Below are 26,188 nucleotides of genomic sequence, written 5' to 3'. Positions count from 1 at the left end.
AGTAGCCATGTTTGAAAGTGATATCTAGTTGAAGGGTAGACAAAGTGATGAATGAGAGAAAGATTTGACAGAGTCAGATAGGATATGCTTAAGTCTGATGAGAACACCACAGGAAAGAGGCTACTTAAAAGCAGCTCAGAGAGAGAGAAAGGAAGACACAAGTGTGTGGCATGTGGTGGGTGGTGACAGTTTTACAGGGACAGTTTTACAGACAGAGCAACCTAGACAAAGGTGAGCACAGAATGAGCCAGAGGATGAGAAGGAGCCAGAAGATTAGAACATACTGCCTAAGTTAATATGAGGCCACACAGAGCCATTAAGTCAGAAGCCAAGGGAAGCCAGATTGAATCAGTCAGCTTAGAAGATTAGATTATACAAAGGATAGAAGCTTCCAGACCTAGGCCTAGGGTTAGTTAAAGAAGTAAATGCTCTGGTCTCAGCCCAAGCTGTGAGGTTACACAGCCTGAGTACAACTTTCATCTCATCACTTCATCTGAGGAAACTAAAGGGGCATTTAAAGCAGTTTGAGTAACACAGTTGGACCCCATTTCCAAAGGAAGACAAATAAACTATTACCCCCCTCAAACCCTGGCATTTGGATACCACTTTGGCAATTTAATTTAATTTAAGTGATTTCCAGATCCAGATCCTGATAAAAGATGGCATGGTGGCTAATTTTTGTTGTCAACTTAACTATATCTGGAATCAGCTAGAATTCAAGCAGCTGGGCATGCCTTTAAGATACTTTCTTGATTAGATCACAGTCAGTAAGGGAAGACCCACCCTAAACCTGGGCTACACTTTCTGGTTCTAGCCCACATAAAAGGACAGGTGAAAAGGAAGGTTTGGCTGTTTGCCTGCTTGCTCTGACTCTTGCTGGCAAGTTCATCTACTCTGTTACTGAGAATTTTTTCTCTGTTACTCTGTTTTATTGCTGGTGCTAGAACCTACTTCTTAGAAATTCCAGTGTAGACTGAAGACTGCCATCTCTGGGAATCCTCAACATCAGGTTGGGATTGCTGAGATACCCCATTTTGTAAACTGAACTACTACCGTATTCTTTGCCTTTCAGTAAAGAGACAGTCATTGTTGACCTACCCGGACCACCGCTTATATGCAAGTCACTCTAATAAATCTGCTTAGGTATGTGTGTGTGTGTTATTCATTCTGTTCTGCTCCTTTAGAGAACCCTAACTAATTCAGATGGTATTTAAAGGGATAGGGGTGATTACGAGGGGTGATTTACATTTAGCTTTGACTTGATTCCTTCATAACAGATTTAATTTCCTAATTACATTTTGTTTTAGCTTAGGTAAAATTAGTTTGCATTTCATTGGCACACACCAACTACAGTTGGTGAGAAAGGCCTTCCAAATCCATAGGTTGTTGTCAAGAAACCCTAACTAGATTCAAATTAAATTTACTGAACAAACCCCACAAAGAGACTCCAGTACATGCAGATAATAACAAGTTATCTATAAAGGATTGCAGTTAGGTCATATAAAAAAACATTTCTGGCAATGTCTTGATTTCAAAATCAAGACATTAGATGGGGTGCTGGGAGCTAGCATATGTTCTTTCTTTCAGAGTTCCCAAAGTTAAGATTTGGGGCTCCCTAGGTTGGTCATTTCATTCAACAGGAATAAGTGTGGGAGGGACTCTTTCAATTGTATAACTACAGTCTTTGAGGTGTCGTCAGAAATGATTCGTTACTTGGTAATTTTGTCATTTGGCAAAGCTAAGACATGATAGCATATGGTTTGCTCTCTGGAATTATCATAAATGTCATTTGACTGAAGTAAAGAATCCTCTTGCATGGGGCTGGTTTTAGAATATGCATATGTTCCTTTATCTTTTCACATGGAAGGAAACCTCCCCTTGCATCATGATGTGTAACTCTGGGTTCTTGGCTTTGTGGGTTGGAGGATGTGGCCAGGGAGGCCAAGAACAGGGTTTAATCAGGAAACCATTTGGTTTCCCAACCACTGTCTCCATTCCTAGCCTCAACAACTCATTTCTCCGGTCTTAAAAAGAAACCTTTAAAGAGAATCCTATAACTCTCTCCCTCTCTCCCACAGTTTGGTAAACAATAAGCCTCAGATTATTTTGTCAGGAATACACTATCTATTTACAAGGAAAAATTAATCCAAATATCAGGGTTTGGCTGCTTTTTCTTCCAATATGTTCAGTATCTCTCCTTCCGTTTTACTGCAGAAGAAGAGGATCCGTGGGTTATGAATCTGGTTCCTCTCTACAATAGGATTTTTTTCCCCTCTTCTAGTTATAGCGTCTTTCTTCTACCTGCCTTTCAGAATTTTTCATTCTGGCCCTGGAATGTGTTTCAAGGTTGTTATTACTGAGCAGTTTAATGAAGTGTCAAAAGAGTTGTATTCTGCAGTGATCAAGTGATTATCCTTTCAGATCTGTTTGCTCCAACTGCAATAGAGACTGTCTTTGTGTAGAAGGAGTTAATTTACAATAGCAGTGGAAGCTACTGGATGCTAGGGAGAGAATTTAAAGCAAGCATCCCCCAGTAGAGAGGCAGCTCCAGGCCAGACCACTGGTGTGGGAGTCAGCCCTCCTCCTTTGCTACAATGGCAGGATGCTCAGCCAGTTCATAGCAGTGACAGTTTTAGGATAGAAGCAAAAGGCTTGGATTCTCTTTCCCATAGCCTGGGTTTGGGCAGTTAAAACATGTGCTCTACTTTGGTTTTTATGCCTGTAGTTTTTTGTTTTTGTTTTTGTTTTGTTTTGTTTTTTCATTTACTTACACATAAGCAAGACGGGGAAAAATTCCAGGAATTGACTCCCTTTTCTGATACAAATCTGTTTGGGTTTTATTTAGAATGAAACCAAGCTACTTCTTTCCAATGATGTAGTTAAAATTTTAACATTATTATAAAACATCTGCAAATAAATGAGGCATTTAAAAATTGAGCTGCATGCCTAAGAACATATCTACTTTCCAGCAATAAGGTCTTTAGATACCTGTCCTTAATTCCTAAATGAAATATATTATTTTGTCCTCCTGCTTCTCTTTAGAAGTGTGCCAGGTAATTTTTCAAGTAATAGTTCAACATCTGTATTAAGAAAACTGATGTATGAAAACGAGTTTTAAAAACAAACAAACAAACAAACAAAAACACACAAAAAAGAAATATCCTTACTTCTAATCTTAAATATTTACTATCAGTTCAAAATCTTTTGCAGTCAAATATTTTCCTTTCATCTTAGAAGTCTAGATAGTCTCACATTGAGCAATTTCAGGAGAGTAGTTGACTAAATAAAGGCAGGTGGTATGATGACCGAGAAAGAGTACAAGCCAGGGGGCTGAGGAAATCAGCTATCAGAGTGAAGCCAAGGGTAATCAAAGGAAAGCCTGTGCCCAGGGTAACTTGCAGATGGTTCCTAAGCTCTGACCCTTCACCTCAGGGTACCAGGTGTGTTTCCTTGACCTCTCTTTCCGGGGGGAACTTTCTAGATTTTGTGGACTAGTTCCTTTCAATATCTTTGTAGAAAATATTTTCTTTGATTTGTGTCAATATTCGGATCCAGTTCAGAAAGTGAACAGTTAAGATGTCAGGACCCGTTAATAGGAGAGGTCTGGGCTTTGGTTGTTGTTTCGTCTTTGCTGTTTGTTTGTTTGCTTGCTTGTTTTAAAGGCTTCGATCTATAACCCATGTACTGAACATTCCAGTCATCCATCTCCCAGAATTTCAAGCGTGGGATTGGATGGTGCCTGGATTCGGCTTCACACAGACACAGTTTGAATGCTTCCATTTGATTTTGTGCTTTCACTCACAAAAGAACAAATGTTTAGAGATTTCGGAAGATCTTTGCCATAAGGTTTCGATAAGGTGATAGATTTTCAGATTCTCGGACTTGGCAGGAAAGGATAAGAACAGAATTAGAGCTAAGAGGGGGGAGATTAATTGCTTGGGCCTAACTCATTCACACATATGATCATTTTGCCGAAGGTCTGCGTGTGTATCCTTGAGTCCTCACCTGTAAGAAAGAAGCTCCTGTTCTCTCAAAAGTAGTAAGACATCATTGGATACTTGGTGGTTTTTCAGAACAGACCTCAAGCTTGGGGGGGGGGGGTGAGATTCTACCTTCCTTGAAAAGAAAACTGAGCAGATAGGTACCCGCGGAGGAGGAGGGGTGCTAAAAACAGCTGGACACAGAGACGACTTTTAGTTATGAGTTCAGACTTTCAGTTGATGGTTTGAGAGAGGACTAGCACCGAAGAGGCGATAAAACAAAGCCGGGTGTGCAAACCAAGAGGATACACGTGTCCAGGCGACAGGGGCTGGCAAATATTAAGAAAGGCACCTCATTGGAGCTAGTGGAACTGAAGGATGGTTGCTCAGTTTTAGATTTGTTTCACATCCAGGAATCTGGCCCCCAGATCGGCTTGTGCCCGGCTGCCTCAGCAAAGATTTTGGCCAGCCCGTCGCCTGACCGGAGGAAGCTTGCTTTCTTTTGCATCCCCGGTTGTCCGTCTCCCCGACACCAGCGCAGGGCCGCGCATCTCCCGTGCTTTTTCTTGGTCCCGTGGGAACGACTGGTGCGGACGGGCGGGCGGGCGGGTGGGCGGGGCGCCGCGTCTCCAGCGCTCACAGGGTTAAGCGGCAGGGGCGGCGCGGAGAGGCGGGAGGGGGCGGCCGAGCTCTGGGGCTGAGAGCGCGGCGGCCGCAGCCAGCACCGGGTTAAGCGCCGCCCGCGCCGGGAGAGCTGAGCCCCGCCGCCGCTCCGAGCTCGCATTCGGATCCGCTAGAGCAGGAAGATGGCGACGGACAGCGCGAGCTGCGAGCCCGACTTGTCCCGTGCCCCGGGCGACACGGAGGGGGCCACAGCGGAGGCGGCGGTAACCGAGTTCCCTGGGCGCGGGGAAACCGTGGAGACACGGGCTGGGGGTGGTGCCAGGGTCCCCACTGGACACTCCCCTAGGGGTGCCCGGTCCTTTCCTGGGATGCCTTGTCTTCCTCTGGGGTGCTTACTTCCCCCGTTCTCCCTTCCCAAGGGTTTCCCTTCCTTCTCCGGGATAACCCCTCTCTCCTGTGCTTCTTCCCTTTGATTACCTATTCCTTCCCCCGGGTGTGCCCTTCGTGTGTCCCTTCCCCGGGGTGTCCCCAGGGCCAGAAGCGGGCTCAAGTGGGGGAACGCCACCCCCCACCCCCGGGTGCTGGGGACCCGTCGGTCCTTCTGGACACTCCATCCGCGTCCCTGGTGACCCCTTTGCCCACTCGCGGGGTGCTCATGGAGGATCTCCGTCTCCATTGTTCACCTCTCCCGGGTGCCTAGCGAACGCAAATCTCGGGGTGCCTGACACCTCTCGGGGGACCTCGGGGAACAGAGACGGGGAGGTGAACCATCCATAAGCAGGTGTGGGGATGCTCTTTGTGTGTGTGTGTGTGTGTGTGTGTGTGTGTGTGTGTGTGTGTGTGTGTGTGTGTATGTGTCTTAGGGAGGCTGGTGGGAAGAGGCCCCGCTAGCGCCAGCACTTTGGGTCCTAGCTGACTGCTGCTCCGTCAGTCATTTGTAAGGACCTTCTTCCCCAGCTAAAGCGGGATTGAGCTGGGTTTTCTGTACCTGGTGTCAAAACGTTGTTGCCCTTCCCTGGCGTCTTGACTTGCTTAGGCGCGTACCTGCTCCCTTCTTTGATACTCTGAATGTCTGCATGCACAGACATTCCCTTTCTACCCTGCTTGGGGGATGGGGGGTCTTGACCCACAAAGCTAGGTTGGAAAACATTTGCAGGTTGGGGAAGCAGCTTTTGCTAGAGCTGCAAAGATTTGCAAAGAAAGACAGGTCCGGGAGCGCCTCCCACTCTTGGCCAAATCCGGCAGCTCTTTCGGAGGATTCCGAGTGGGATGGAGTAAGCTGAGCCCCGCACTGACCACCCCTCCGTGTCTCCCACCTCCAGATCCAAATCCGGATCTGGGCAGCAGAGGGCAGGACCAGATGTAAACAAGCTGAGCTGTTGAGTTTCTTCCCTCTGGCTTTGAATGGGAAAGAAGAGATGAGGAGGAAGGTACTTGGGGTGCTAGCTGCGAAAACAGACCGAGAGAGGAGGGGAGGGGAAGGGGGACTACTGATCCTCATCGTGAAAGTGGAGGAATCTGGGCTCTGGGAGCTTTGCGGGGGAAATTGAGTTTTTCATTCTTTGTTAATAAGAACTTTAAAGGTATTTCAAATGAAGCCTTTCCACTTGTGAATTACTTTCTTTCTGTGGCAACGGAGAAAGGGTCTATCAAAACAAGTCCCTCTGGGAGTTGAAATTATCAACTGTCTTGTTCTCCATGCAGAGGAGGGTGGAAGTGTGTGTGTGTGGGAGGGGGGAAGAACTCGATTCTTCTCCCCCTGGAAGGTAGTTAGTTTGTTTAACCTACTTAGAAAACACCCCTTGTGCCCGCACAATATTTCAAGCACAAGATAAACTAACAGCAGCGCGTGGTTCATGATGTGTGATGTATAAGACTGTAAACAAAACTGCATTGTCAGGAATACTTTTGTTCCAACAAAGTCAGTGTTCCTTGTCAAGTGTTTTAAAATGTCCGGAATCTGATTCAAATGCGGATAAATTAGCAGCTTGATGATTTGATTCTTGTTAAGGGGAGGAGTCAGGAAAAAAAAATCTGTAAGGGACCTCCTTAATTATTCCCAAGAGATCCTGTAGGCTTCCAAACTGCAGTGACAGTACTTACTGTCACTGTTTTTTTGTTTTTGTTTTTAAAGTAACTGTTTAAGTAAAAATGTTACTTTTTATTCGGTAAAATTGGGCTATTTTTATTTTTTGTTTTTTGTTTTTTTTTTTAAAGTAACTAAGTAAAAATGTTACTTTTTATTCGGTAAAATTGGGCTATATTTATTTTTTTACAAGAAGTTTGCACTTGAAAAGGAGGCCGTTAACATTAGCAACTTGAGTAAACTGGTCTTTATTTATTTATTTCCAGGTAGGGTCACATGCTTAACATGAACTCACCTCCTGAAGTGCTGAAATTAGAGGCCCTTACCACCACCCATGGGCTGTAGGCTGTTTTTGTTGTTTGTTTGTTTGTTTTTGGTTAAAGAAAACATACAGACATTCTGTTTGTCATACTTGTTTTTTATCTAATGGTTAAAAATTAATCTATATTTTGCTTTTGTGCCAACAAGAAACTTAATATGTATATTTTAATTTTAGTGAGAAATTTTCTTCTTGCCTTGAAGAGATTTATTTCATTTTAAATTGGCTTACATCTTGTGGAATTTTATATATACATTTGGCAGAATTAAGCTAGAGAAGCCTCAAAGCCATTGGCTATTTTTGAAAGTGCATGTTTTCATAGATTTTTTTTTCTATTTAGATTGTTGCTTAGGAACTGGCTTAATTTATAGTTTGCAGTTTAATATAATTTCCAGCGGAATGTTTTAAATTTAGTTTGTTATCCTTGTTCTCTGTTTAAATCCTGAAAGCACCCCGAGCTAACAGCTACATTATTCAATAGGATAGTATTAATAGTCTACTCTGTGATCCATGCTGGGAGCCTGGGTTATTTTCAGTACCATAGCCAAATGCGATGACTTTTATGGGCCATATTGCTATTTCTGCTCAGAATATAACTCTTTCTGGTAGGCAGTATGGAAGGCAGAATCTGCTTTTTATTGTCACTGTGGTATTTGGGAGTGAGAAAAAAAATGGAAATCCATTTAAAGCTGTCTTTGGGGAGGCAACCAGGGTCCTCCTCCATCTAGGATTTCTGGATTAGCTAATATGCAAAGCATAGGTGTAGATGTTGCTGTGAGGGTGACAATTACAAGAAATGCCTTGGCATCATTTTGGTTAAAAAACACAGTGTTAAATTTTATGTCTGGCACCTTGAAAAATTTGTTTTCTAAGTGACAGTATTGAACGTAAATGCAATAAAAGGGGGCCTTCTTAGCTAGTTTTAGTTTTTTACTTTTGACAAAATGAAATCACAGTTTTATAGTAGCTGGGGAATGTTGAAAGTTTGATAGAGTAATTTAAAAGGGAAATGACATGAACTCCACACACATCATTCATCAGTCACGAAGGTGGGAGCTTCGTGTGTGGGTGGCATCTTTACTGCCTTTGACCCTTTAAAGCATGACTATGGAGGATGCTGCAGTACACAGAGGAGTCAAACCATGACAGGCACAAAAATGTGGATAGACGTTTTAGGAATGACAATCAGCCAGAGGGTTCCTAGTGGAAGGATCTGGAAATGTTTTATGGAAGGCACTGGAAATAGTCCATGGTGGAGGACATTTGTGCTGGGCCCTCAGGAAGAGAATCTGAATGGAGATGGCAGAAAATGGTGTGTACCCATGATGTTTCTTGAGTTTTCTTCACAGGCATGCCATGCCAAAGGCTTTCTAAGATTTGTAGAGAGATGTCACCATTTTAGCTATAGGCTTTAGAACACAACTTAGGTTTTGCAAAGTTTGAAAGATTAGGTATTTTTACATGTTACACTGTTGCTTTTTAAACAATGGCTTGCATATTTCTGTTTGCATCTGTTCTGTCTATTTTTACAGTGATTGCTGCTGCTGTTAGATTTCTCATAGGAGCAATTTTGTGTTAAAAAGCATTTTGCCCATTTGTGTTGAATCTGTACCAAAGCTAAATTACCAGTTGGTTCTGTTCTTATGTGTTTCCCATAAGTTTATATGTTGACAAAGTATTTTACAGCATTAATACTTCATAGCAATGGCAGATGGCTACTGTTGCTCATGTGACCATCAAGGCTGTGGCCTAGGGAGAGTAGAACCTTTAAGGAGAGTTGGATGAGTTGGTTTCTTAAGTAAGGCTCATTAGAAGCTCTCATAATACTTGATGTTGGTCAGCTAATTGGAAAATATACTCTGTATTACAAGATAATAATGAAGATGTTGGTCTGTGGTTTATAGTAGTAAACATTGCAGATGTTTCAGACCTTAAGTCAATAGACTGACCAACTTTCTTCCTGCCTTTCTTCTTCAGTTATGAGCGCTGGACATTATGGACAAGTGCTTTTTAACCGAACTATATTTTCAGGCCTTTGCATTTCAGTGTTTAAACATCTGTTGCTGGCTGTAGGGTGAAGGGGTGGTACACAAGCCATGGCTTATGTGTGGAAGTCAGAGGACAACTGGGTAGAGTTGGTTCCCTCCTTCCATCTCTGGACTCTGGGATTCATATTCATGTCATCAGGCTTGGGAGGTGATTGCCTCAACCTGCTCAGCCATCTCACCAGCCCCATTTTCTTGTCTGTAGTTCCCTTTTCTAAGAAGCTCTTCTTAATGACATATCAACTGCTTTCTAGATTTCTGTTTTAAGAGTTTGATTTTCAGTGTTTTTAGTTTCCTTTTCAGTCTCTTGTCTTCCCCGGGATAACCGAGGCTGAGGATGGAGTGGTCATATGTTGGTGAACATAGTGCTCCCGTCCTTGACTTTTCCAACGTTAAAGTTAATGCCACAGCACTCATCAGGATGGAGAGGAGGGAATGGTTGATAGATGAGAGACAAATTCCTAAAGGTTTGAGCATAGAAAAAGGTTGGACAGAAATGAAGAGATTAGTCAAGGCTTTGGAATAGTGGACAGGCACATGGGATATGGGTCTAGAATCCAGCTTCACAAGTGCCTGGCAGAGATGGAGTCACTTCTTTGCCCAGGGCCTCATAGGTCTTGTCACCTCAGCTCATTGGAAAAGAGGCTTAATTAGATTCCTCTCCACTAATTGCATAGTTGCAACACTTGTATTACATTTAAAACGGCCTTGTCTTGGGCTAAAGTGATATTGTAGTCAGTGAAGAGCTCAAAATTCACTTAAGAAAGCCCAGCATGGTGGTGTGAATTTACTCTGGAGAGGTAGAGACAAAAGGGTTTCTTGGGCTTGGGCAGCCATGGCCAGCCAGGTTATCTGACTGGTGAGATTCAGACAAATGTGATTGGTGAAATTCAGACAAATGCTGGAACCTGTCTGTGCAAGAAGGTGCCATCACCCATGGAGTGACTTTCAATGTTGGCCTTTGGTCTCCATATAGGAGCACACATTTGTATTTACATATTCTCCCTCTCCCTCTGCCCCCCTCTCCATTCCTCCATCTCTCCCTCTTTCCTCTTTCCTCCTTCCTCTCTCCTTTCCTTTTTCCTCCCTTCTTCCCCACTTTCTGTCCAGAAGTTACTGAGTGTAATGGCTATGGTAGCATAAATGGTAAAGTACTGCCAAGATTTTAGTTTTGTCTATTGTAAATAACTTAAACAAAGACTACTAATGCTGTATATAGCATGCTGTGGTCCATGTAGAAATAGTGATTTGAGTCCAAAACTCTTCTCTTTTAGTAAGTAACTAGGTTGGGGATCTATTTGAAGGCTATGGTAAGTACAGTATTTATGGAGTGGGATCACAGTTGTAAGTGATTTTGTTTTGGCATTTCAATATTTCACCAAAAAGGCCCCAAGATAATGCCAAAGACCCAAGCTCTTCTTCAAAAGGACTTGGTAATTCCAAGACCATCATTTTTGCCTTCTAGGTCCTTATTTATCAGAAAATCATCAAGTTGGTACTTGACACCCGCACATAATCAAGATGTATTATGTGGTGTGTTACAAACTTCTCTGTGGCACTCATTAGATGTGGAAGGCTTCTCACTGAGGGGCTGATTCAAGCCTCCTGTTAGGCTGCATGGAAATCTGAGATCTGATGGAAAACTATTTGCTTTTTGCTCTTGTTTTGTTAGTTTTCTGAAATGGGAGTTCTTTTTTCTCTGGAGAGAAAATGGAAGAAGAGGAAACCTAAGAGAAGGAAAAGGCCTGCCCAAGCCAGTTTTCTGTTTTCCCTCTAGCTTTCTCATGGTTAAAATTAGCTATGCTCATAGCTGGGCTCCCTTCCTGGCATTGTCTCCTCATCACGGATCCCTCCTCCCACACACAGTTGCTTGGTTAGTGTGAAAGTGTTCAGGCATTGCTGCCTGTCTTGAGGTACATGGTGGGCCCTGAGTTCTCACCAAGTCTTAAGGTCTTCCTTATTTCCTTCCCTAGTGTGGGTTACTCTATGTGACTGATTGAAAGTGCCCCTGAAGTAGCCTGTCTTATTGTGTCTTAGTTGCTTCCGGAGCCAGAGCACGCTTTCCCTTCTGTAATGAATGGAGGGAGACCTGTTGAATTAAAGTATGTGAAGATGTGATATTCTTGCTGTCTTGACAGCAAGTAAGGATGTTTCTAAAGATGACTTTATACTTTGGGGAAATGCACAAGGCAGGTTGTGACTAATTGCCATCTGAGAAAATGCAGCAGGCTGAATGGAAAGGGAAGGGGAAGATTTCTGCAGTCTACAAGAGCATGCAAGCATGAAGGTGGCCCTGTTTGCTGAAGAAAAATGGGATCTAAGAGGGGAACAGTGAGAAAAGTGGGTTGGGGAAAGCAAAAGCAGGGTTGAGAGAGTCTCACCCACTTCCCCTCTCCTCCCCTCTGCAATAAACGCTCACACACACACACACACACACACACACACACACACATCCACTTCTTTTCTGGTCTTTCTGTTCTGATAGGATCTCACCTTAGCCCAGGCCAACTTGGCTTCAGACTTTTAGCAACTTGCCTTCAGCTTCCCAAGGGTTTAGGCCAAAGAATGAGTCACCACACCTGGGTATAATTTTTAGAATAGTTTGAAGTCCTGAGGACCTTTTTTTTTTTTTTTCCTTTGAGAGTTCATATAATTGGTTTAAATCCAGGCTCTAAATATTTAGAAAGTTGCACTTAATTTCTACTCATGTTGATACAACCTTCACTATTTGAAAGGTTCAAGATATCTCATCAGTTTCCCTCTGTTTAGCTCTTATTTGTCTTCAAAGAAACTCTTGCTTGCATACAGAGATCTGAGTGCAATTAGTTCTTAGTGTAAAGTATTAAACTAGGAAAACACATTTCTGTAACTTTGAAGGAAAAATACAAGATCAATTTTCCTCAAGTACTTCTCAAAGGCTTTTAGTCTCAAGGGAAAAAAAAGTAAGATTTCCTCAACCCATTATTACAGTTCCCCTTTCCCCATGGCACATGAAATCAAGGCACTTGAGAGCTAGAGATTTTAGAAACCACTTAGTCTAGTACCCTCCCTTTAGAGATTACTAAATCCAACATCATCCTTTTACTTAGGAGAAGCCTGACAGCCAAGCAGATAAAGCCACTTACCCTTCCAAATCTATCTCTTGCCTGATCTTCAAGCCCTCTACTTTCTCAGATACCTTCCTACTTCAGCTTATAAAGGCATTGATTTTGTGGGGGGTGGTTAGTGTTGAAGGGAAGAGCCAAGCAAATGACTGGCTGTGCCTGAGTCCATTTTCATTAAGGATCATTAATAAGACTGATGTGTTTGGGCAACTCTTTGAGGGGCACTTCTGCCACCATAGCTCAGAATATATGCCTTGCAAGCTTTTTGGTTGCTGTTAGGGTTAGTGTCAGGTGTCAACTTGACACAAACAAACCTATAGTCACTTGGGAAGGAGAACTTCAATTGAGGAATTGGCCTGGGGCCATTTCTATATGGTATCTCCTTAACTGATAATTGATGTGGAAGGACATAGCTGCAGTAGGAAGTACAATCCATAGACCTGTGGATGTAGACTGGGTAAGAAAGCTTGCTAACTGTAAACCTGAGATCAAGCCAGTGAGCAGTTTTCCACCATGATAAATACACACTGTAAATTAATACATATGACTCGTATATCTCAAGGCAGATGTTCTCTGTTTAACCAGACTCTGGCAATTTTTGTTTTCTTTTTACAATAGGTGTTCAGAACAGGAGACTTCCTGGATATGGTGACTTTTTTGATAAATGACCTCAGGACAGACAGGCTTCATCTTCTTGTTGTAGGTTTCATTATTGTTTCCTTTGCATCATTGTCATTGAACAGATGTAATCTGGACTTATTGTTTGTTTTGCAGTTTTTTTTATTGGAAAAGGAGTTCAGTAATAAAGCATAGTCTGAACTTTTTCTCTTTGGACTTGAGGGGTACAGTCTTCATGTTTTCTTCTGTGCTCTGAAGATCCTAAGGTTGTTATGTGAATAGCAATGTGATCTGTCATCTGTCTTCTTTTGAAAATTAGATTATCATGGTTGTTTTAAAATAAATGTCATCAGATATAGGATAATCCATTTTAGCCTTGAACCAAGATGCATTAATGATTTTTTTTAATAAGTTCTTTGTGCTGTAGGTTTATGAAATCAAAGCCACATCAAGTACAAGAATACCAGAGGGCTTTGTTTCTTCCCCCTCTTCCACTCCCCAGGGCTAATGGCTCATGCTCCTACTCAGTCATCTCAGCTACTCAGAAGACTGAGGCAGGAGGATTGCAAGTTCAGGGTGAGCATGGGATACAGAGTGACTTCAAGGCTCAACCTCCAAACTCAGTGAGACATTGTTTCAAGACAGAGTCAAAAGAGGCTTCAGATAATAGCTCAGTGCTAAAGCACTGGCTTAGCATACATGCAGGGCTGGGTTCACCTTCAAAACCAGTGCTTCTCCCTTTCTTCTAAAGGAGGCTCTTAACATCGTGCGTGCATGCATGCGTGTATACGTACCTTAATCAGCCTGCACAGGAACTACGTTTTCTGATGACATTTTTGTACGTGCTCAGTTTTATTACCCCATACCCAACCCTCCTACATGTCTGTCCCAGGTATCTTCTGAGCTTGCTCACCTTTTTGTTTTTTTATTAAGAAGTGATGGAGAACTGCTAACTTATGTGTACAGTAATTAGAGTCTTTAGAGCTCTACTATGTTTTCATGTACTTTCTTTCCCCCAGCTTCACTAGAGTGAGGATGAAAGCATCCGGTACTAGGAAATAGCAATGTGAAAGTAATATTGAAATTTTATTATTAAAATCAAACATTTAGTAATATTTTACTCAGGAAGCAGACATGGAGATTGATGTAGTGGGAGAGAGATGGACAGACGTGTATGTGTTCAAAACAATATATCACTTAATACTTGCTGGTAGAAGACAGATCTTTCTTTTTTTTTTTAACATTCTGTATGATACATTTGTAGTGTGTATCACTTGTAGTAGTAGTAGTGTGTTATGCCTTTAATGATTTCTCTTTTATTGGCATGATATATAGAAAATAGAAGAGCTGGTTGCAAGTCAAATACCATGATGCTGCCCTTGGAAGCAGGGCAAGCTCTGAACATGACTCTTACCACGAATCAGGATCTCGGCACTGTCTTTTATAATTTATTAGTCCTTAAAGTAGAGGGCTTTGCTCATGAAGCTTCGGAGAAACAAGAACAATAAGACACACAATTAATTAAAGTCTTTAGAATGAGCAGCAGCTGCATTAATAAAACATTATAATCTAAAGCGCACAGGAATTGCAATCTCAGTGGGGAAAACCAGGATAAAAGTCTGTCTTTCATCATAGTCAAGAAGCTGAGCTTATTGAATTTGGGTTGGTAGATTTAAAAAAAAAAAGACTTTAAGGCAGCACCCTGCTCTTCTCTACATAAAACATCTGGGTTATTAATAGCAATTGCTCATCTAAACTCTGTGCTCAATTTTGCATATGTATTCTTGGACAGTCCTCAGATGAAATGTACAGAGTAAGTGTCAGGCTTTTCAATGTGTTGATGAGAAAGCTCATCGCTTAATGAAGTGCTTCTCAAAATACTCTCCATCCTTCAACATCATCAGAAACTTGTTAGGCAAATTCAAACCCACCCCTCTCTTCATTGGTTTCACTTTTTTAGGATTGGAGCCCTGCTTTTTTTCAGACCAAGTCTCAGATGTTCTATCCACATGCTGAAGTTTCACAACCATTGGATTATACACCCATATGTGATAATGCTCTGTTTGTGGAACAGAATTTCAGATAGTATGTTGAAGTTTATCACTTATTTGGAATCTGTCTACATAATGTCTAAATGGTGGTTTTCCAGTGCTTCCATTTGTAAAAAGAAGCCATTTAACTAGAAATTTTTCTTTGGAGAGCTATCTAGGTCTAGTTTCTTGCCACACTGTAAATCCTGGTTCTCTTCCATAAAAGTTCCTTGGGAATGAGATATTACTGGTTCTGGTCATGTCTTGTAACAGCCTCTGCAGTCATGGGCTTTGCTGTGCCTGCTCTTGTGTATTCACAGAAAAAGTCTCATGTTAGATACTTAAATGCCAAACCATTTCTCATTGGCTGATTGATAGAATGCACCCTTTAATGTGATGCTCACACAGTCCATTCTGGAACGTTGGTGCTGTGTACCACATGCACAGATGAGCCAGGCACAGGCACAGGCACAGGCACAGGCACAGGCACAGGCACAGGCACCCCTGTTTACTAGTTGCATCATCTGTGTATGCTTTCTGACTCCTGAGTTGCAGTTTCTTCAACTGAAAATAGAGGCGAGGGTGTCCTGTGGATTAAATTTTGTTCTTTGAGAACACTTTGGAAAACATTGAATGCTACATAAATGTACATTCAAGTTCTAGAATGCCTTGAAGAACACCTTCCTGAGCTCAGATGTCTGGAGACATACGGTGATGAACTAGGCTATCTTTATTAGGTAGGGAGTGAGTGGGTTTATCACGAGTGTCTGCACAGAGTGCAGGGACCATGGGTGTTGGGAAGAGGACCTCAGACTCTATACTAACTCAAACTCAGCTAACATCTCAGTGATCCTATCTCAGCTCCAGCTCCAGAAGACCTCCATGTAGAAGTCATAAGCAAAGAGGCTGATATTAAGGACAAGAATTTAGAGGCAGTGGTTATTTGTGCAAGGCTAAGTGAGAGCTAGGAGGTAGTCACCAGGGAAAGCTGTAGAAGAAATGACAGGGCTGGAAGAGTGTGGGGTGTGGAAGAGGAGGACCATGGCCCTTGTACAGACTCCTTGTACTGTTTCCAAGTCCCTTAAGAAGCCTTTTTCTCTAGCCCTTGAACCACATCTCGGCCTTTATAGAAGGGCAAGAAATTGCATCGGTTTTTTATATCTGTAGCCTGGTTACAATATCATCTGATGACACATCAGGATAACTATATATCAGTGATGGTTCAGGCTAATTAAAAGCCCCCCCCTCTCTCTCTCTCTGTGTGTGTGTGTGTGTGTGTGTGTGTAAGAGCTGACAATATGAAGAAGAATATGTTTCTTAGACAGGGGCTATTGTTTTTTTGTTTTTTTTTTTTTTATTCTGGATTCTTGCCTATGGCATTGGCAACCTGAGAAAGCTTAAATATCTGACTTGAAGAGAAGACAGAGTTCTAAAATGCTTAGTAAAACCTTCAGGTTTTCTAATGTAGGCTGAAAGGAAGATGAAACTTTTCTTTATGGCCCAAGGAACACATCTGCAGGCCAGATTTGGGTATAGACTGCCAGCTGGTGGCCTCTGCTGTAGAATGTTCTGTAAACAAGGTCTGTTATTATTGGATGCCCTGGAATTTATAATACCCTCCCAGGAGCCACTATGTTAGAGACCCTCCAAGGAATACATCTGTATTTTCTTGTTACCCTCAAAATTAGCTCCCTCCCCACTCCCAATCCCAAGGCCAGGCCTGTTTTGAGACAGACTCCAGAGCATTTTAAATTTGTGCTGCATAGTTGGGAGAGAGTCTAAGTCCAGATGTTTAGGCAGTCAGACAACTACATCTCTTTTGAAGGGAGGCTTACAGAAACGGTATTACATGGTTTTCTCTCCCTAGGAGGTGGAACATCAGTCTTGTCCCCAGCTGCTGGATAGAAATGATCCATAGGTCATCCACATCTATCCTCACTGCTCTCTTTTGTATATACTTCCATTTATGTATGTGTGGGTGGAATGTACATGAGTATATACATATGTGGAGACCAGAGGACAATCTTGGATATCATTCTTCAGACATTGACTCCACCTCCTTTGTAAAGACATGGCCGCTTATTGGTCTAGAATTTGTCAAGGCTAGACTGGCTAGCCAATGAGCCCTGGGAACTGGCAGCTTCCTCTTCCCAGTATGTGGGATGACTATCCCAAAGCCACCAGGTTTGGTTTCAGGACATCCATCATTCTCAGGAAGGATGTTAGTGCTGATTCCAGTTTCAATTTGCCTTGCAGAAAAAGGAGTTTGATGTGGACACCCTCACCAGATCCGAGCTGCGGATGCTCCTCAGCGTGATGGAAGGGGAACTGGAAGCCAGAGACCTTGTGATTGAGGCCCTGCGGGTAAGAGCTTTCTGGGGGTGGGACACCAACATTTCTGAGGGGGCCAAGGGCAGAATACTTTCCCTCTTACTTTTCAAATCACTTGCACTTATGGTGTTAGATCAGCTTAATGTATATTCCTCACTCAAAACATCAGCCTTAACAAGACAGACAAACTGACTGAAGTCTTGTGGTTGTGGAGAGGTTAGAAGTTGAGAATAAACTATTGAAAATGGAAGACTTAAGACATCAACATGTTAATGAGAATCCTTCTTGTTATCAAATATTTGACCCTTGGACATACAATATGTGCATGATAGCTGTGGGAGAAAATTAAGAGAATTATTTATAGCAATATTGCCAACAATCTATCTTTTTACTTCCCAAGTAGGTCATGAGTGATGATTTTCATTTTTCAAAAACTCAAGAGTTAAAATGAAAACATTCATGTCTTCAAACTATTTTTATCAGAGTTTTCAATAGCTTAAGAATATTTCTATAATGGCTTACAATGAATGTTATTTGCCTCAGTTACATTTTCTTTTGGAAACAGTGTTAAACTCTCTTGATGCAGTTTTCTGATTGGAATTCTACATCTTGACTTGTTTTGGTCTATCAGTCGGCTGTAGGTTTCGGTTTTGGTTTCGTTTTGTTATTTTTTCACTCTTCTATATCCATTTGTAGGTAATTAGATACATCTTGGCTCTCATTGTTCTGGCAAAGAGGATTGTAATCATTATATACAAAGCATGTGTTTATCGTATTTCACTAAAGATTATTTCCTTAAACTTTCTCCTAGGGGCCTTATTTAAACATGTGAGAATCTGTAAAATGTAAGCATATTATTGCTTGGGACAAGAGCTTTTATGGTGAAGAAGGAGCTAGCCATGGCAGATACTCACCTGGGACGTGCCCAGGTGTACCCAGCTTTTCAGGGGCACACCCCACTGTACGGGGGTGAGAACTCCATCCTGAGTAGGAGTAAAAACAGCTCCTGAATTTCACATCTAGAAATTGTACAGTAGGTATATTGTTTACTATCAGTTCCATGGCCAAGAACACTTTGCTCATACAATGGGAGTTCAGTCGTACTATCCAGGAGGCATCACCAATGCGGGAATACAGCCTTTTAAATAAGGAGCTTTACTCAGTAGACAATTGTACAGTCTGGTTGTGAGTGTTGTCTGTCTTGTTCCACACTGAGAATATAGCACTAACATGTGTGACTCTGCTAGAGAATGCAGTCACCATGCCACCTAACCCCTTAAAACCAAATGAAAAGAAATGCAGGACTCCAGCTTGTCCTTGGGTGTTGAGGTAAAACAGACACTGGGCCTGGGCAACTTCCCACTGCTTGCACACACCTTTGCCACTTAGCCAGTGCTTTGCTCTTATGTTTTAGAAAGCACATGTGTTTTCTTTAATTACAATTGTCTCCAACTGGAAGAGGACAAGTAAAGGTGCCCCAAGTATCAAGCGTATATTCAATAATTATCAGAGTTCAAGTTACAAGGAAATGTACATGGCACATTGCTAATCCACCCTGGACATCATGGATAAATTGGAAGTTTAAGTAGGACATGTTAAAGTAAAAAGTCAAAAAATATTAAGCAAAAATCCCAATTGATTATGACATGCATTTCCTGTTCTCTAATAGAACTTACAGTAAGTGGGGGAGATTTTTCAGGAGTTGGGGAGGGTAAACTGTAATCGGAATATATGGAAAAATTATTTTCAATAAAAGAAAAATAGAAAAAATGTGACTTGCCATTTATGTTTATGCTCCCTGGAAGATGAGATGAGCTTATGGCCGACTGCACCTATTTATAGCATTGCTATAAAAACACAATTGTGAGAGAGTACTGACCCCCGCCTGCCATCATGTTGACTCAGGTACAGTGAGGTTGTTTTACTGAAATGGTGAATGACTTCCGGTAAAGTTCCCCAAACAAAAGTGTCTATTTAGCCAGGCCCAGTGGTGCAGGCTGATGATGGAGCTCAACACTGGGGAGGCAGAGGACGGGAGGTCAGCTTAAGTTCAAAACAAGTGTGCTCTACCTCATGTCAAACAAAACAAAACAAAACAAACAGAAAGAGTGCACATTTACATGGGAATTGAATCTCTAGAAAATTCAGGCTTTTTTAAGTAATTCAAATAAGTTGTTATTGATAAAAAGGATCTCCTCTTTTGTCTCAAAATGGTCATACTGAAAGTTCTAATGAGAGGAATAAACTGAGGGACATTTAAAAGTTTGAAGAGGATTTGCAAAATTCCTGGAGGCAGGCAGATCTCTGAGCTCAAGGCCAGCCTTGTCTCTAGTGTGAGTCTCCCCACCCCCCAATACACCCAGGAGTACACAGAGAAACCATGTCTCAACCACAGAAGAAAATAAAAGAAGAAATACACAATCATAGATGTATAGCTGATTCTCCTCCCTGCCCCTTAAGAGCCAGTTAATGAGAAAGTAAAAATGTTCTGCCCTGCTTCAGCACAGTCCATGGAGAAGTGCTAGCTGAGACCAGACAGTCTCCTGGGTTTAAAGATGGAAATCAAACAAACTGACGAAGTGAAGCCCTAAGAGAAGAAGATGCATCTAGGACCACACATGGGCTTACACAGGAGTCTCTCTCGTCATCACAAAGACCCTCTATGGAATTCGGCGCGTGAGATCTTCTTAAGAGCTTTCTTAACAAAATGGTATTTATGATTTATTTAAATATTTAGAGATCTGGTTTAAAGAGTGAGTACTGATGGAATTCTCACATACCTGTGGTACCTAGAGTACACTCAAGTGCCAGGATTTACTACTGTACTAGTCAAATATTTACTTGGGACCAAATGTGTTTTCCAGTTGCTGTCTCCTTAGCTGTATAGCAGAAGCTGACTTCCAGGCCAATTAATGCTACAGATACAAATTGAGAAGAAATGATGTGAAGAATTTTATTTCATATTAGTAGATAAACTTGTCTATAAATTAAGAACCAAAACCTCTTTAAGCATTAATCAGTTTAGCATGTATCTACAAATAAAGAAATTACGTTTTTTTTAAGTAAAAAAATATATTTGAGCTTAATAATTGAAATAAGGGATAACCGATTTGTACCTTGAGCTGTATTAGATTTGCAAATGACTTGATTGTGACGCACTCATTCTTTAAAATTTAAAAATGTGTTTCAGACCAAGCTGTTTCACTTTCTAAATCACATGATCCTTCTGATTGTTTTGACTTTCAAGTTATGAGGATTTCATTGAGCATTAGAGAGATAGCAATAGATTTTTCAGAAGAGTTCATAAATATGTTTGGGGTAAGAGATTATAATGTGTATCTTGGCATATTTTTTTGATACTTTTCTTTTTAAGAGAAAAACTACTTTCCATATAGAGTCCATAGCTTTATAACAATAATGAGTTTAAAAATTTTGTAAGCAATATTCTTGGGCCTGTTTTGCTCTGTAGGCCAAGATGGCTGTGAACTTATATTTCCCCCTGTCTCAGCCTCCTGGATGCTAGTATTGCAAGCAGGTACCACCATGCCCACTTCTAAGAATGTCTTTTTCTGTTAAGAAGAAAATTTTATTTTAAAAAGAGCAGCCTTGACTACTGACGGAGGTGCAGGTTGTCTGGATACCTCTTTCCCCTTTTCTTTTCTTTTCTTTTCTTTTCTTTTTTCCTGTATTGCTGCATTTATTTATTTATTTATTTTATTTTTGGTTTGGGGTTTTTGGGTTTTTTTTTTAATTAGATGTTTTCTTTATTTACAATATCTCCTTTCCCAGGTTCCCCTCCAAAAAAATAAAATAAAATAAAAAAACAAAAACTAAAACAAACCCCCGTCTCCTCCCCTTCTCCCATTTCCTCTTTTCTTACCTGAGAAAAATGAAATTGACTGTACTAAGGATAGCAAATCCTCCTCATAAACTTTATAAATAGGCTAACTGTAGGAGTCAGAGTCTCAGTTATTTGCATCAGAATTTTAAAAAACTTGACCATTTTAGCATTCCTTTACATAAAATGCACTTTTAGCTCCAGTAACCTGGGGGACTATCAAATGACATAAAGGCCTATATAAGGGACTGTGTAAACAGATGTATAGGAGACCCAAATTTACAATAGAAGTTCCTTTTTCCCTCTCAGTGTTTTGAAGCTGAGTGGTGGGAGCTGCGGAGCCAGCTCTGTGCCAAATCCTCATCTAAGTGCCAGAATTATTTCTGTTTCACTCCCCTCCCAACCCCCGTGCCCCAGCCCCCTGAGGGATTTGGACTCTTCCATGTGGTGGAAGCTTGATTTTGGGAAGCTCTACGTGCCAATGTATAGTAAGAAGAAAGGGAGGAGGTGAACTGCAAGCCACTTTTAGTGTGCAGCTTTTTTTGTGTCACGCCCAAGCGTTTCTGGAGTTAGACAGAGTGACGAATGCTTGTTAATGCAATGCAGGAGTCTGAGGCAGGAGGATTGAGCGCTTGAGGCCAGCTCTATAGTGAGATCCTGTCAAAGATAAACAAAAGCACATTCAATGCATACATACTAGCTACCAGGCAGAAAGTTAAGGTGAAGTTAAGGCGCATGAAATAGAGACATAGCACAGGAAACATATCAGAAAAGTGCTGTATTCCGACTCTGTATATTTTAAAATGAATTCTTCCCAGTACTGTCATTTATACCAGACTTTGCATTTTCTCGAACTGTCACCAAGTGGTGTTTAGTGTTTATGTAGTTTGATCTACATTCTATAATGAAGTAAAACAAAAGCCTCATCTACTCATTGGGCTTTTAAGTGATATTACTTTAAACTTTAAACTAAAGCAGGTTTTTCTCAACCTCAGCACTGTTGATATTTGGGACTAGATTCTTTTGAAGGGAGGAGAAAGTATCTAATATACTCTCAGGAGGTCAGCAGCATTCCACGTTGGCCTTCTCCCAACCTGGGCTTGCCAACAGCGTCGTCCATAGCTGTGACAAGAAGGAAGGTTTACTGTGAGAGACACAATTGCTCCCAGGGGCTCAACACCATTTCAGAGTCATGTTGACCACTAGAAATGTCACTTTGAAAACTTTATTTGAAAGAAAAAAAAAGGAACATAAGTACTCTAAATGATTTGAACCATTATGGTACAGTGGTTTTCTTGTGAAGCACTGACCCTTTGAAGCTAAAGGCTAATCTGAAAATGCCATTTTAACACATTTTATGACCCTTTCAGAATGTGCCACATATTTTACTATTTAAAATTGCAGTATAGATAGGCCGGGCAGTGGTGACGCACACCTTTAATCCCAGCACTTGGGAGGCAGAGACAGGAGGATTTCTGAGTTCGAGGCCAGCCTAGTCTACACAGTGAGTTCCAGGACAGCCAGGGCTATACAAAGAAACCCTGCCTCGAAAAACCAATAAATAAATAAATAAATAAATAAATAAATAAATAAATAAATGATAAAATTGCAGTATAATTTCTTTTCCAGAACTTAAGTGCTTTTACTTTTCAAAGTGAAATATGCTTATGATTGTAATTCTTGGTTTTGGAATCTTGATACAGAACATCTGACGCTGGGGAGTTGACCTAAAGCTTCTCCCAGAATAAGCAGGTGGCCACCTTTCCACTGACCTGGGTCCCTAGTGCCAGACAGAACTAATGTGCTCCACTCTAGTGTTAAGAGCAGCCCTTGGTGAATGGCAGTGCATTGTGAGCATACCTTGTACAGTGTGTGTGCTAAGTGTTAATACATAAAACTAATCTGGCTTTTCATTGGTTTCAACTAAGTAAACCATGAAGGGTTTTGTCTTGCAGAATTCCCCTATGATTGCTGGCAATCAATTAGCCGAAGTATATTTGTTTTGTGTATGTTATGCCTTGTAAAAAATGGGTTTGGTGAACATAGCTGAAACGAACTCATTGGTTTCTTTTCGTGTCCACGGAGAGAAGACATTTCCATGTCTAATGAAAGGAGGGAATTGGTGATCAGGGTTTGAGTTATTTCTGCAGCAAAACCAGTTTTTATAAAGTGCAGAGAGCCAGTGATTTTAAAATACTATTGTATTTTGTCTAGCAAGACAAAAATAGAAACTATCAATTTTATTTCTGAGAATTTTATTTTCTTTAGTGAATAGTTACCATGAGTTTAAAAAAAAAAAAAGAATACAGAGGAAAAAGACCATTCTATATGCTAAGAATTCAAGGTGATGTTATAAGCACAGGTTTACCTATGTCCAGAGGTCACCTACTGGCGTTTCTTGATTCTTGTGTCCCAGAATTGTGCCAGGGACACATGATAATGTATTAAGAAATAGAGATGATTTATTGCGAAACGCATAGAACTCCCGAGAATGGAAGTAGTTAGTGAGCAGGGAAAAGGGATTCACCTTTAAAAAAAAACAGAAAAGGCTGGGCCACAAGGCTCATGCATGACCTTTAACAGGCCATTCCCACAGCATCTGCTTTCTAATTTCTCTATCATGGCCTTTTCTTGCAGCTGCTGGGTTTGTTGTGTGTAGCCCAGGAGGACAAGGGACTGCAGTCCCTTTTGTCATATGTCAGTCTCCATCTCTACTCTCCTGACTCAGTGATGATGCTGTAAAAACCAAGGGTTTATGTTACCACCCTGGGCCCAGTTAGTGAGCCAGAGAGCTGAGCAATGCTCCCTTGCTAAATACTAACACAGTATGAAAATGTCTGTGAGCAAAACAAACTGCCAATGGCGTTTGTGGATCTCAGTGATGTATCCCTTGAAACGGAGTGAAGTGCATAGGCAGTTACACACAGGAAGGCAGGACTGTGGTTTTACATAACTTGAAGACAATACAGTCACCATGACCTGAAAATTAGGATGTTCTTTCAGACATTTTGGTAACATTTTAGCCATACTGTCTTAACACTCAAAGGCTAAGGTACAAGTTAGGGAATTGTGGAAGATTTTTTTTGCTTATATTTATGATTAATGTTATATCTTGGTTAGAAAAAGCTAATAAGAGTTTGAAGTAACACCCTCAGAATTCTACTGTTTTTCCTCTAATTAGAGCAATTAGGGGGAAATGAAGAGATTTCTTTCCACCTTTAAGAACATTTTTGTTTGTTTGCTTGTTTGTTTTGAGTTGTTTGTTTGTGGTACTGGGGATTGGTCCCAGGTCCTTGCATATTATTCTAGTTTGGTCTTAGTTGCTTCAGTACAAACCCTGACTAAAAGCAACTTGGAGGGAGAGGAAAGGGTTTATTTGAGAGTGGAGCTCAATGCAGGAGCCTGGAGGGGTGGGGGGGAAGAACTGAAGCTAGGGGCTTACCCCTCCCCCAGCTTGCTCAGCCACTTTCTGACACAACTTAGGATCTCCTGCCATGAGTGGCACTGACCACCAGGAGTTGATCACCCCTGCATCAACCATTAATCAAGAAAATGTCCCACAGGCTTGCGGGCCGTACTGATAGGGACATTTTCTCACTTGAGGTTCCTCCTTCCCAGATGCCCTTAACTTGTGTCAGGTTGACAAAATCTAACCAGCATGCTAGGCAAGCACTTTGCCGCTAAGGCCTATCCCTTGCCCTATATTGATGTATTTTGAGTCAGAATCTTGATTTGTTCCCAGAGTAGCTATGGACTTGTAATTGTCCTACCTTGGTTCCTTAAGTAGCTGAGATCTTAGGTCTTTTCACCATCTCTAGCAATCACATTTTTTTATTATTTTATTTTTATTTACTTATTTATTGTTTTACTTATTCACTTTACATCCTGCTCACTGCCCCCTTCCCAGTCACCTTCTCCCACAACCCTTCCCCTTAGCCCCTCCCTTTCTCCTCTGATTGGGTAGAACATCCCCTACTCCCCCCACCCCACCCCCGTGTATCCCCCCACCCTGGCACTTCAAATCTCTGTAAGGCTAGGCACTTCCTCTCCCACTGAGGCCAGACAAGGCAGCCCAGCTAGTAAGGACATATCCCACATACAGGGAACAGCTTTTGGGATAGCCCCCACTTCAGTTGTTTGGGACCCATATGAAGACACATCTGCTACATGTATGTGGGGAGTACATATATGTGGGGAGGCCTAGGTCTAGCCCTTGTATATGTTCTTTGGCTGGTGGTTCAGTCTCTGAGAGCCCCAAGGGTTGAGGTTAGTTGACTATGTTGGTCTTCCTGTGGAGTTTTTATCCGCTTTTCGGTCACAATCCTTCCTCCTGTTCTTCCATAAGAGTCCCCAAGTTCCATCCCCTGTTTGACTGTGGGTGTCTGCATCTGCTGAGTCAGCTGCTGGGTGGAGCCTCTCAGAGGACAGCCATAGCAATCGCTTTTTTTATGAAATAAAATTAGGATAGCCATATCCTATATTTCAAGTGGTAATTGAAAAGAAAGGAGAAAGAAAAGCAGAAGATATATGCATTATTCATTCAACAGATATTAACGGTCTCCGTGATGTTCTTCGCTTATCTGGGATATCAAGAGTACAGCAGAAAACGTGGGCCTCAGAGAATGGAAACAGCCTCATGCTAGTGGTGTCTGGGTTTTTTTTGTTTTGTTGTTGTTTTTTGTTTTGTTTTGTTTTTAAATGAAATAAAACTACTAAAATTGAAATCTGTTATGCATGGAAAGAGACAAATGTTATGAGGAAGAGTGAAGGGATTAGTGTAATTCTAGATCGTGTTAGAGGACAGAAGGTAATCTAGCTGTAGACCCTCCATATTGTGATCTAAGCTGGAAGAAAGTATTCAGGCAAAGGTGGAAAGAAAAAGATCTTCAGGGGTGGGGGTGGGGAGGAAGGACAGTGGGAAGGGAAAGTGAATGTGAGGAGAGGAGAGGAAACAGGGCTGCAGGAAGACAGTGACAGACATGGTGTTTGCATTTTATTGCCCTGATCCTATGAGAAGCCAGAGGTTGTTTAACTATGAATGTTTAGTGTACATTTTCTAAATGGTCATTTGGTTTTCTTTTTTAAATTATAGTTCATTGAATTGTTCAATAAAAGTTTCAATTAATCTAATATAAATAATTTAAATACATCACCAATCTGAAACTGCTGGAGAGATCTAGGAGAGCTAGGGTGCTCATGTGGCAAATCCCCCC

General features: G+C 41.5%; 1 protein-coding gene across 4 annotated transcripts in view; it reads left to right on the top strand.

Moving 5' to 3' along the window:
* Positions 1-4,652: 4,652 nt before the first annotated feature.
* Positions 4,653-26,188, top strand: part of Cttnbp2 (cortactin binding protein 2) — a 157,015-nt gene continuing 135,479 nt past the window's right edge. For 3 of the 4 annotated variants that reach the window (XM_031381247.1, XM_031381245.1, XM_031381243.1), the window contains exons 1-2: positions 4,653-4,867; positions 17,063-17,170. Coding sequence is in view for 3 of the 4 variants with exons in the window: in XM_031381245.1 (XP_031237105.1) it covers positions 4,787-4,867; positions 17,063-17,170 (189 nt within the window). In the remaining variant the exon portion in view is untranslated. Of the gene's footprint in view, positions 4,868-12,781; positions 12,858-17,062; positions 17,171-26,188 lie in introns of those variants that run through there. The other variant, XM_031381244.1, reaches the window with a different exon arrangement.

Source organism: Mastomys coucha, unplaced genomic scaffold, assembly GCF_008632895.1.
Source record: "Mastomys coucha isolate ucsf_1 unplaced genomic scaffold, UCSF_Mcou_1 pScaffold20, whole genome shotgun sequence".
In the NCBI taxonomy this organism is placed as follows: Eukaryota; Metazoa; Chordata; class Mammalia; order Rodentia; family Muridae; genus Mastomys; species Mastomys coucha.
The sequence above is the reverse complement of the archived record's forward strand: the minus strand, read 5'-3'. Positions and strand labels throughout refer to the sequence as shown.